Source organism: Canis aureus, chromosome 2 (genome assembly GCF_053574225.1).
Source record: "Canis aureus isolate CA01 chromosome 2, VMU_Caureus_v.1.0, whole genome shotgun sequence".
NCBI classification, from domain to species: domain Eukaryota; kingdom Metazoa; phylum Chordata; class Mammalia; order Carnivora; family Canidae; genus Canis; species Canis aureus.
This window is the reverse complement of record NC_135612.1, coordinates 24697976-24711419: the sequence shown is the minus strand read 5'-3', so window position 1 is coordinate 24711419 and position 13444 is coordinate 24697976. Positions and strand designations below refer to the sequence as shown.

The 13444-nt window shown below is 33.6% G+C and overlaps 1 protein-coding gene across 14 annotated transcripts in view; it reads left to right on the top strand.

Annotated features, from left to right (window-relative positions):
- XRCC4 (X-ray repair cross complementing 4) overlaps positions 1-13444 on the top strand; it is a 251826-nt gene that overhangs the window by 173495 nt on the left and 64887 nt on the right. For 9 of the 14 annotated variants that reach the window (XR_013361769.1, XR_013361776.1, XR_013361766.1 and 6 more), the window contains one exon: positions 1512-1675. The exons of the other annotated variants lie outside the window; for them this stretch is intronic. Coding sequence is in view for 5 of the 9 variants with exons in the window: in XM_077866088.1 (XP_077722214.1) it covers positions 1512-1675 (164 nt within the window). In the remaining 4 variants the exon portion in view is untranslated. The remainder of the gene's footprint in view (positions 1-1511; positions 1676-13444) is intronic. 14 annotated transcript variants of the gene reach the window in all.

Genomic DNA, 13444 nt, shown 5'->3' with positions numbered 1-13444 from the left:
CTTCCTATATTTTTAATTTTATTTTGTTTTTTGGAAGGATAAAAGAACAGAAAGTTTAAATACATTCCCCTAAGTATAATCACAAAGCTATCCTTGGATAAAAACTCATTACTGCACTTATGTTTAAGCCAGATGGATAGACACTTGGGTAGAATTCTTGGGCCAGCAGAATAGACCATTTTCCCTCAGACTGTAGCTACTCTTGTACTACTTTCCTGTTTGCTATTTATATCTGAGGTATAGCCAGACCTATTCTTTTAAAATTTGTATACACCTGATTGATTACTTACTAACTTTATTTGGCAAACCATCTTAATTTATTAGATGTTGTCCTCTGTGACAGCTGATATGGAAGCACTATGTGTTAAGATTTTTTATTTGAGAAAGATTGAAGGAGAAAAGATATATATGTATATAAAATTTTATATTTATATATACATGTGTATGCTATAGATTTTGTGAATAGGAGGGTGTAGGGCAAGGTGCAGGACTTGACATCTTATGAATAAGACATAAAGGCAAAGCAATACTATCAAAGTTTGTACAGAAGAATGAATTCCATAATTTCTTCTTAGAACAGCATCTCATAGTTGTTCCTTGAAATGGTAGGTTATCTGGCAAATAACAAGTTCTCTTGTCATATACTTTTAGGAAAGTTTGCAGACTCTAACCCTTTTCTGAGATTCACAGTTATGCATTTACATGTTAACTTTATTGAACCAACATTCCCAAATGTGTCTGAATTTAGAACACCACGTTTACTGGAGAGTCTCATGGGATTTTGAAAAACACTTGCCCTGAGCAGTTTCTGATTACAATTATTACTACTTCCAGTAAGTATCCCCCAGAATAATTGAGATTGACTGAATATTTTTCTGCTGAAGAATTCATAGTGTTTCATGGTATTCATTACCCAAAAACTTAAGCTCCAAAATCTAATTTGAAGCAAGTCTTTAAATATGCATTTCACTTTCCCACTGTTTGCCTTTTGGTAATGAAATGACATTACTTTATTTCATATAAATGACATTTTGAATAGTACCATATTTTCAAAATTAATGAAATGATTTAATTTCTTTTTGTAGGTAAAATTAAGTTATAGGTCTGTAAGTTGAACACAGCAGTACTTTTATTCTCTTTCTTACAGGCTAGTTAACATTTGAGTGAACTGAATGCACAGAAATCCTCCTCTTTTTTCTTTTTTTTTTTTTTTATTTCCTGTACTCTCTCTCTGCTAGAAAATTCTTATTCCCTTCTTTTTTCATAGTCCTATCCTCCTAAAATCACTTTTGGAAATCATGAGAACAATCTGTCTTTGAACTTATAGGCTGTTAAGCCTATCATCTAATATTTGACCCATTTTGCCTGTTTTTTATGTACATGCCTTACCTCCATTCTCGGTTTGCGTACTGTTTGAGAGGTGAGATAGGATATCTGTATCTTCTGTATTCCATGGCATTTAGCAAGAAACTTGTACTTTATTTTTTCAATTTAATTTATTTATTCATTAGACACAGAGAGAGAAGCAGAGACACAGGCAGAGAGAGAAGCAGGCTCCTTGCAGGGAGCCCGACGTGGGGCTCAATCCCAGGACTCCGGGATCATGCTCTGAGCCAAAGGCAGATGCTCAACCTCCTAAGCCACCCAAGGCATCCCCAAACTTGTACTTTATTAGGTATGCATTAGATATTTGCTAAGTTAATAAATGAGTGAATGAATATGTTTTTACTTCAGATTACCTGAGAAAAAGGTTAGAATATATAAAAATTTAGAAGTATAGAACCCAGCATAGAGTATCTTGCAAAAGATCTTTTAAATTAATACTGTAAAATGACCAAGATAGGAGTATTTTAAAATGTTGGTTTAATTTTAAAAATTGTGATTATTAATACCATTATTATCTAACTCTTTAAATCTTTTCCCCAAATGTTCAAAGATGTATAACTCTTTCTCTTCATCATATATAGGCATAAATAATACTTTAAATGCTGTGTGGACTAAAGAATAAAATATGATTAAAAATGAGCATGACTAACCATTAATAATAATACCATCTGTTGGTAGGCAAATAGTCACAGTTGTGCTCTAATCAGTGGTGTGTATTTCTACAAAAGTTTTCAAGTACAGAGGGAGAACTTAGAGACCTTTTTCTGCCCAAATATGATTTTGTGCCAAGGAACTATAATAAGATAACAGGCAACAAAAACAAAGATCCAGTATTGTTGGATTTCAGAGTTTAAATTTTTGGTGTTTTGAACAAAAATGTAAGGTTATGAAATGATTCAAGGGTGGAATAATAAAATAGCATTACCAATGGAAATTTATCTTCACTGTATCAGACTTTTAAAAAGTCTTGTACCCCAAGTGTTCATAACTATCAGTGAAACTTCTGGAGAAATGACTAAAAGGACTTTTAGGAGCAGGGTACATCCAAGTAATACTTTGATTCCTTTAGATGATATATGTAGCCTATAAAAACTATGGGCAGAGACAACCATTAGCAGCAAATTCTATCTAGATAGGTTTGTAGGGGTTAATTGAGAAGACTTCAGATTGCTTTATTATTAGATCACAAGCAAAAATAACTAATAATAAAAATACTAACATACTTAGAGTTAAAGGATCAGGTATCAAAAATTAAACAAAAAAATACAAAACCTGGGTTAAGGCCTGAATTTTAGGCATACATAAGTTAGTGATTTATTACTAGTTTATATAAATTTTATTTAGCTTTAGTGATAATACTTTTTTCACAGCCCTGGCTTTTTTGTTTTGTTTTGTTTTTTTGTTTTGTTTTGTTTTGTTTTTTTACTATTTTAGATATTCTTAAGACTTTTTTTTTAGAACAACTTTAAAGATATTTTTATAAAACAAGAGGTTTTATGGGATCATGATTTGGTGCTGTGATGAAATCCTTTAATCCATTTAGGTAAATAGAAAAGTCAACAATTCATTCTTCCCTGGAAATCTGTAGCATTATTTCTTAGAGTTTCTTAGGTAAAACACGAGTTTCTCAGGAGATTAATAAATGCTAAATAAGGAAATGAAGGGATTTGTAGAATTTACAAATATAGGAATCAGTGGATTGAATAAAAGGGTTTATTTATTTTTCAAAGCTTTTCATATCCTGATGTGCATCATGGACCCTTAAGAGATACATATAGTGGGCAGAACTTGCAAAGTATTATTTGACAGTAGAACCACTCTTCCATCAAACATCACGAGTAGTATGGGACACATATTCTAAAACACTGTCCTGTTATTTCAAAGTGGAAAAAATGATGTATATGTAGAATAATCTACCTTATATTTCTGTCATAAAAAATTGTACATTGAAAAGATGTCATCAGAAAAGATACACCTCTCTGTCATTGTAGAGCTTACATGTTGGGTGAGTAACTCTATAAAAATCTGTTAAATATAAAAAATTGTACACAGTGATATATGCTAAAAAGGAAACAAATGGGTAGTTGACATAGTTACTCAGGAAGGACTCAAGGCAGGTAGCATTTAAGATGCATGTAAACAGAAGGAACTAGACTTTTAGAAGTGAAATACTTGTTCCATGAAGAAAGAATGACCTATACAAAGTCTCTAAGGTGGAAGAAACAACATGGCTAGGTAGGAACATACCCAGGAAGGAACACAAGCACACACTTGCACTCACGTTTGCATATATGTAATTGTGTGGAGGTGAGTGTAGCTTGGGGATATAGGCAGAAGCCATATCATGCAGAGCCTGAAGGCCTAAATAAGGGACCTTGGATTTTATTCTATGTGCTTTGGGAAGATTTTGCAGGGTTTTAAACAGTGAATTTGTTATTTGATTTACACTGTGAGAAAATAACTTTTCCTGCTCTGTGGTAGATTGATTGCAAGTGGGCAAAAGTGGAGCTCTGGAAGACCAGTTAGGAGGCTAGTGTAAATCCAGATGAGAGATGTGAGGGATGATGTGTTGTGAGATTTAAAGTAGAGTTTGATGCTTTCCATTGGAAGAAAAAAGAGAAGTAGCAAATAAGGATGACCTTGATCTTTTTTTCTTTCTCTGCTCTCCTTTCCAAATATCTCAAGTATTTATTTAACATTGCTTTATGGCAAAGTAAAAACTATATGAATTCAAATCTCTTCTGAGTTTGACTTTATTTGATGTAATGTTTGGAAGATTTCCAAAATGATTGACAGAGATGTAATATACAATCCCTTGGAGTCATGTCTCCCCTTTGCCTATCCTATTCATCTTCTTTTGCTATTTTATTTCAGCACACCCTTTTACTTTGAATGCAACTCCTTTGTTTTAACCTTAATTATGACACCCTTGTACAGGACATGCAAATGAAAACTAAACTGGTATTTGAGAAATAACTCTGGACACAACTATGCCACCATGGTGTTCTCCGCAGTAGCTGTTGTTATTACTGTCATTTATAATAGCCAGTTGATATTCCTCCTAAATTTAAATTTAAGTCATGCTTCATACCACTTATGGGCTTTGAGTCTATGATAAAATAAAAAACAGAACTAAGTTATGGAGGAATCTCTTCCCTGTAGAATTCTTGTGCTATATAGAAGTATCATGCAGATTAATTTTAATTTCACTTATTCACATTTAAGCTACATGCACTTTTACATTTGCTAATTTCCATCTAAACGAAAATTACAAAGAAAATAGAGTTTTGTTGGGTATTTGCCCCGTTTGCATTTGTGAAGTGAATTTCATCAAAACTCTATGCTTAGAAACATTTGAGTTTTCTAAGATTATTTAGGGAATACACCAGTGTGTTAAGTGTTGTTAAGTATCTGTTAATAGTGTGTAACAGAAAAAGGGAGTATTTTTGCTTTTGGGGATTGACTGTGAGAAGAGATACCTAACAGTGAAGACTGTTTAACTTTAGACAGTATTAGAGAATAAGATCATAGACTGCTCTAAAAATAGACTTATGGAATATATATATATATATATGCAAATAAAAGATACCAAAAATCTTTTAGATAGATAGATCATAGATCAAAGATACCATAACTCAATTTCTTTTTCTTATAGGTCACAGAGACATTTGTATTACAAGTAGGCTCTTAAATTGCCTATTTTTAAGGTACAAAAAAGTTAAGTGCTTTAGCATCCTTAGTTATTCACCAAAAATTGTAGTCTCATGTTTAATAGAAAGCCAATTATGACATACCTAATTCAAGGAGAAATGGTTTTTAAGGGTTTGGGGATGGTGAAAAATCACACCACCAATAAAAATAATAATCACTAATACTATTAAGGACTTACAATTTTTTTTTAGGATTTTATTTATTTATTTATGAGATACACAGAGAGAGGGGCAGAGACATAGAAGCAGGCCCCTCGCAGGGAGCCAGATGTAGGACTGGATCCCAGGACCCCAGGATCATGACCTGAGCCGAAGGCAGACACTCAACCCCTGAGCCACCCAGGTGCCCAACAATTTTTCAAAGGGCTGTCTGTGCATTACCTCAGTTAATTCTTCTACTAATTATATGAGATAGCAGTATTTTTATCCCTGTTTTTATAGGACTGAACCACAAAGAGTGACAGATAATAAGTGGTATAAAAGAGAATCAAACTCGAATAGTAACAATCTAAAGTCCATTCTGTGTACTATATTGCTGCCCTAGCAGTAAAGGAAAAGTAAAGGATTATTTGTTTATGCGCTGTGAAAAGTTTCAGATATTTCTCACTCAGGGTAAAATTAAAGCTTGCATTTATAGAAACAGTTATGATGTAGTATAGGAAAGGTCACATAAATGTTGGTTGATGACAGAATGTTTTTACTATGAGAAAGCTTTAATTATAATTACTGTAATATAATAATAAAGTGTAAGAAAAATAAGTACCAGAAATAATTTATAATACTTCTTAACTGTAAAAACGAGAAATTACTTTTATGGCAAGCTTTTAAAAATGAGTCAATTAAAATATCCTTAATTGTATATTGCAATAACTTGTGAAAATCAAGTATAATCTAGCAAAATCCTACAAGTAACACAATAGAAAATTCAATTAAAGAGACAAAGAACACCACATAGCCTATTTATATTTAGTTAATATTATGTGGAGAAAACTGTTTGAGAATGAAAGATTTGAGGTAATGATTCAAATGAACACAATTTCAAGTTCAAAAAATGGCTACAAATAAAATTAGGGAAAACTTTTGATAATATTTGCAGATGACGCAGGGTAAATAAGGAAACAATTTAAGAATATAGTAAAACTAATTACTTTGAACTCAACTACAGTCAACCCTTGATTAACTGGTATAATTGGAGTGATGAATAGATTGAAAGGAAACCACAGATTACCCAGAGTTGTGGGTAAAACAAAACTACAAAACTAATAACAATATGACATAAAATAAATTTATCAGTGAACTAGTATTTCAGAACACAGTCCACAGATATTATCCAAAAGTGTAAAAGTAATATAAGTACTTTGATTTAAGGCCACATAAATTGCCAAAATATAATGGACTGTAAAACAACTTCTTAGTTAAGATCCCTTGTATTCATGAGACTTGAATTAAGCAGACACACGCTTCCTTTTTCTTCCATTGCTTTCCCTTACCTAGGTTCAACCAAAGTCCTTGCTCTTCAGTGTTGGAATATATCACAGCACTGGTGCGTGGGCTGAGGAATGGATGGGGAGGGCCTAGTTTGTCAGGCTATCCTAGACAGCTCAGTACCATCCCTTGGTTACTACAAAATATCTTTTGGTATCCAGATGTTTTACTGATTTATAGTAATTTTAATTTCTTCAAAAATACACTCTCTGTGGCTAATTACAACTTTAGTTATCTTCTACCAGATAATCAAGAGTTGAGAGCCCTCCCAAATAGGTAGTCATTTAGATCATCTCTAGAAGAAATTTACCTTTGCTTTGCTTCTGTAAAATTTTCACATAAATTGCATAAATTGATATTTAGGTCAGACTGAGATGTTTTATTTGCTTCAGGAAACAAAAACTTATAAGTTTCTTTTTAAAGACATTCTTTTTTTTTTTAAGATTTTATTTATTTATTCACAAGAGAGAGAGGCAGAGACACAGGCAGAGGGAGAAGCAGGCTCCATGCAGGAAGCCAAATGTGGGACTCGATCCCGGGTCTCCAGGATCACACCCTGAGTCAAAGGCAGATGCTCAACCACTGAGCCACCCAGGCATCCTAAAGACATTCTCAAATTGGTTGTTATGAGAAAGCTATCTAAAAATATTTCTTAAATTGAATTACTGAACAGAGTTGAATTTCTGAATTAAAAGCAAATAAACATAGAAACAAACTAATTCTACCTCTATTATATTTTAGAATGATTTTATAGTGATTGGGGGAAATGTGGGAGGAAGGAAGAAACAAGCCTTAATGATCGTTTTGCAACCAAGGAAACCATTATAGTGATGTGACCAAGGCCTCCTGGCACCAAATAACTAGAACTGAGTCTAGAAGTTGGATTTCTTAATGTGCCTTTTTATGTTATTTAATGTTCCATTTATAGCTCCCAAATTAACCTTTTTTTATAGATAGGCTTCATTTTTTAGAATAGTTTTAGATTTAAAAAAAAATTGAAAAGATAATAGTGTTTCCATATATACCACACTCATCTTACCCTATTATTCACATCTTCTGTTAGTGTGGTGCATTCATTATAATCATAAACCAATATCGATACCTTATAAGTCCATTTTTTACTTGGATAGTTACTCTTCAGTTTTAAAATAAATTAATTTTACAGGCTGTTTATAAGTGTTCTTGGGTAAGGAGGAAGAAAAGTATTCTGTGATAAAATAAGCTTAAGAAATTTTAAGGTGAACAAAGTTATATGTATTCCCAGCCTGAAGAATTCAGAGTCTGGATATGTAATTGGAATCTCAAAGTGGAGTTAGGGATATGTTGTGTTTTGCAAAATGATTGGGTAACTGAACATTTCAAAGGACTTATAGTCTAAGGGAACACCTTTTAGAAAATTCTATCGTACGTGATGGCCTATCACATAACTTAGTATAGATCTGAAAGCATTAAAATTCAGTTTCATTAGAATTTATCTCTGGAAGTATGGCTGAAAAATTGATCACAGTGCTTACTTAGTTCTTAGAGGTTAACTATTGGCTGAGGACATATGGATGAAGGGAGAATCCAGTTCTTGTGTACTGTTTTGTACTTTGAAAAGTTTTGCGTCAAATACGTGTATGACCTATTCAGAAATTAACAAAATGGTATAAATTGGAATACTCTGTAATTCAGTCTGTCCTGGAAAAAAATAATGACTGTGTAAATATGGAGTTTGCTACCATACTGTTAGGGTATATATATATCCATAGCAATAAAACATTGTTGCTAACTAAAATCATACACATAGGGATCCCTGGGTGGTGCAGTGGTTTAGCGCCTGCCTTTGGCCCAGGGCGCGGTCCTGGAGACCCAGGATCAAATCCCACGTCGGGCTCCCGGTGCATGGAGCCTGCTTCTCCCTCTGCCTGTGTCTCTGCCTCTCTCTCTGTGTGTGTGTGTGTGTGTGTGTGTGTGTGTGTGTGACTATCATAAAAAAATAATAATAAAATAAAATAAAATCATACACATACAATCTATCCTCAAATATGAGTTGATAAATTGTTTAATGTAAAACTCTTAGTATAAGAATATTTTTGAAAATAACCAATACAAGGTGTTCTTAGATAAGTTCATAGTAAGAAATCAGAAACTTAGAAGACATGCATGTCTGTAATTTAATAGAATGAATAGTGTAGTATGTCTGATTGATTATAGTTTTGGGCTTAATACAAGTAATGTGTTTTTAAAAGTTGGTTATTCTGGAGAAATTAACTCAGACTTGCCAAAGAATATAAAAGGGTTCATTCAACAGTATGTTTTACAATGAGGGATTCATCATAATTTAGCCTCAGTACAAAAAGCAACTTTCTCAGCTATTTCACTGGGAAACTACAGATAAAATTGTAGAATTCTTGGCTAGAGGAGCCTATACTATAGCTTTTTATTCTGATTTACAAAAATAAAAAAATAACCTGCTTTTTATTTCTTTCTTTTCTATATATTTATATTATTATTATCACTATCATCATTATCATTGTTTTACCCATACAGTAGTCTTGGGAAGTACATAGAATGGATTTATTGTTGATGCCACTTTGCAAAAGAGGCATTTCTTAAGTTACTCAGGGCATCATTGACTCTAGTCTCCTGACTCAGCTCTTTGGTACCTCTTGTGAATATTGCGATCCCTATTTTAGCCGCAGCTTAATTATATAAAGCCTCAATAATAAGAAATTCAAGAAGAATTAATTAAAAGAAAGATGATATTAAGTATTCTTTTAAATAACAATGTCCAATGAATATCACAGTCTCTTCTGAATCATAGCACAACGAGAACTGATTCTCAGAATGATCACCCGAAGGAGATGTTAAATTTTGATCCGCCTCCTCTATTAAGTCAGGAAAATGGAAGATTGTATTTTGCAGAAGTTTTCAGTAGCATCATTTTTCATGAGTGTCCAACTACCGAGAAACTGAACCAAAACCAATTTTACCAATTCATACCAATTTTATCCCTAAACATTCTAGTGCATTTTCTACTGAAGATTGTACATTCCTAGAGTGCAGAAACCATGTGGTCCTCATCAAGTGCTGTTATGATACCTAAATGGGCAGATGCATAATGAGTGCTTATATATGTATCTATCAATATTCATGAGGATTAAAAAGCAGGAAAATGAGTACTTATTAAAACCATAGAATTTGTCATCACATTAAAATTTATTCAAGATTAATTAGTCATTTCTATGTTCATCTCATTTAAACATGAAAAGATTTCAGTACATGAAATCACAGATCATTATTGAATTCCCATGTTAGACTTGATAGTTGCATTTTAAAGCAGGGCCAAACTTAATAAAAAAAAAATCTTTCAAGTGATCAGTAAATCTCTTAAGATTGTGGACTCTTAAGATTGACTTTTTAAGGGTCAAATGATTAAGACTGTGTGTTAATAATATATAATTGACAGGAAGTGTCAGTATCATCAGTATCATAGAAATGGTGTGATACGGTTCCCAGCCATTGTCATTTGATATTTTCTATAGTTCAGGATTTTCAAATTAAGTAAGCAGTACATGGCATTGATTGACTGTGGATGATGGGAACAAAGCCACAGTGGCAGTATCCCTCCCAACGCTGTCAAAGGACTGATTAGGCAATAGCAATCTGCATCACTGAAGTGCTTCAGCTGGGGCAGTGTCTCTATTAAGAGGCTGGAAACCCTGACTCATCTTTGTGGTTTTTTCTTCCCTCCTGAGGCACAAAATACGGAACAGAAAACAGAACATACCAAAAAAGGGGGGAAAGGAAGAAGGGAAATTTTGTAAGTCTGTAAAGCATTTCAATGTTTCACTCTTTGGTCAGACCTTATTTTTGTGGGAGTAACTGGTCAGAATTGCTTGTATTTGGAATTCCAGGCTTTTACTATGCCAGAGGGAGGAGGGAACACTTACCATCCTTCCCTCTACCCCTATTGTGTTCTAGCCTCACTCTGGCCACATATTGGAGAGGTATAAGAGTTCTTCCCAAAGTATTTTAGTCCAGCTCACTTTATTGCTAATAGAAGAATTCTGAAAGGTTTCCAGGAATGTTTATTCTGATTTTTAATTTCATCAATTCAAACTAGTAATGTGTACTGATTTGTTCTAAAAAGTGGTTATACATTGTTTTAGCCAGTTGTTTGGAGTTGGGGGGGGGGCAGGTAAAGAGTTGTAGAGAATAAGTGATATTTCTTTCTCATATGGCCCTGCCACAGCAATTTTAAAAGATTTTTTACCACATTCAACACTGAGGGGCTACCAGCTATCCCTAATGTAACCCCCTGAATATAATAATAATTAAGCCGAGGGATGAACAAATGCCCAAAATCTATACTTTTTCAGATAAAACAGGATATGTGTGTCAGGAAAACTATAAAGAGAGCGTTTTCAGTTGTTTTAAGAGAATAATAAACAGTGTCATACTCTGGAGTAGAGGGCATATTCAATCATGACTATCAAGAAGTTTTATACCACGGTGGCAATGGGCTGGAATTGTGACTGATGGAGGCAAGGCAGTATTTTAACAGAAAATGACAGATTCAGAAGCACAGAAGTAGGAAAACACAAACTGTGGGTGAGAGGCAGAAAGCAGTTCTTTTTTAGTTGCAGTATAGAACATTGTTGGAAGGTTGTAGAGAAAGTTGTAGAGAGAGTGCTTCAAAAGTAGGGTGAAAGCCAGGAGGCATTTTGTGATTGTATATACGACTCTCTACACACAAACTGTATGAGATTGGCTGCCTAGAACCATATGGAATTCCAGGCAGAAAATTGTAGATCAGATAACTTGGGAGTACTAAATAATTGAACTTTATGTTTTAACTTTTGTTAAAGGAAGTCTTTATGAAGCACGTGGTATACTCTGTGTCTTACTAAAGTATATTATCTATTCCCCTTTTTTCCAACTATATTTCATAAAGCCCTAAAAATTTGTCAAATATATTTTGGAGGACCAAGGTAGCTGGTGGTAAATAAGTGGGTCTTCCTCCCACCGCTTCTCCCTCATTCCTGCAGCAGATCAACTTTTTTATATTTTGTTTGATAGATGATTTCTACAAGATTTCATTTAAAGAAGGAGTTTCACCAATAAAATGAAATTTGGATCACTGAGAAATTCTTATGTAGTTGTATTACTATGAAAGCATTAACTCACTGTAGCAGTCCATTTATTTCAATATAATAGACATAAATATCATGGAGAGATTAATGGATGGAAGCATAGACACAAGGTGTGAGATATTTGAATGGAAAATATATGTGTGGGATTAAGTTAATATCATAGAAATTGGCGACTTTTGACCATTTGTATTTTGGAGAAAATAAAAATCTAGTTTAATATATGAATATAGGCATTTGTAAAGTAGTTTCCTGGTTTCCTGAGAAAGGCCAATGCTAAAAGTTCTCCACACTTTTGAACATGTTTTTTGTCCTTAATTCGAAAGCTCTCTTTGAGAATATTTATCTTTACATTCTAAGAAAATGTAAGTACTTATAATTATTTGGGACATTCTTTACCTAATAGGAAAAGATTCTTATTAAATATATATCTCCTAAACCTAAAAAATCAGTAAGTATATTTCTAATTGTGTTTTTAAGATGAAATGTTTCAAATTAATAAGAACTTTCATATACCATTGCTGTCATCTCTCTACAATTGGTGACTGATTTAAATACAAAGGTAAAACAGCAAATTAATAAAAATTTCAAAACTAACTTTTTGTGTTATAAGAAGTTTAGACATATTCTAGAGATAGGAAATATATTCTAATGTATAAATATATTAGACCAATGGGTTGAGCACCTCAAATTTACACAATGTTATATGCCAATTCTTGGAGCTTAGTTGTATAAATTTTCTTTTGGTATATTCAGGAATGGCAAATTAGCTGTGAATGCAAAATAGATTTTCTGACCTCTGGAAGCTTACATTTCTTTCTGATGGGGATAAAGATGTGATCATATGTGAAGAAAACTACACATGGTCATAAATCTTATAGGGGTAAATGCAGCACTACAGGATTTCCCAAAATTTCCTTTAAGCTGAAGTAATGGGGGAAAGATTTTAAGAAGTAGGAAGGATTTGTGTTGGTCACTGCAATAATGAGTGAGGATTAAAGCTGTGTGGAAAGGAAGGAGGAGGCCATTCTACTTACTTGAGCAAGATAAGCAAAGGCAGGGAGGCAGTTTGGTCACTTGTTTAGATTTGATTAACTGTAGCAGGAAGCTTAGGAGAGCAGCAAGAAGAGCTAAATAGGAAGGATGGGCTAGATATGGAGAAGGTGATAAAAACTTCTATTATTTGTTGTCATGTTCTCACATTTATTATTTATTATTTATTATACCTTTCTGTGGCTGGCAGAATAATGCCTCCTCCTTTTCCTCCTCCCCTCAAAGATATCAACTTTTCCTACTGCCTGGGACCTGTGAATATGTTACCGCCATATGATGTTAGGTGGAAGAGGAGAGCATCATGTAGTAGGCTGAATTAGTTCCCGAAGATGTATCTAGGTCCTAATCTTTGGAGCCTCTGAATGTTGCTTTATATGCCAAATATATTTTATAGCTCTGATTAAATTAAGTATATTGAGATGCAGAAATTATCCTGGATTATCCAGATGAGCCCTATATGCAGGTCCAAGTATCCTTATTAGAAGGAGAAAGAGGCTCTGTGATGGAAGAAGTGTCAGAGAAGATGCTAAGCTACTGATTTTGACCATATAGGAAGGGGACATGAGTCAAAGGCTGAAAGAAATATAGATATAGACACTGAAAAAAGCAAGGAAATATATATACTCTAGGGCTTCTTTAGGGAAAATAGCTCTGTTAGCCCCTTGACTTGAGCCC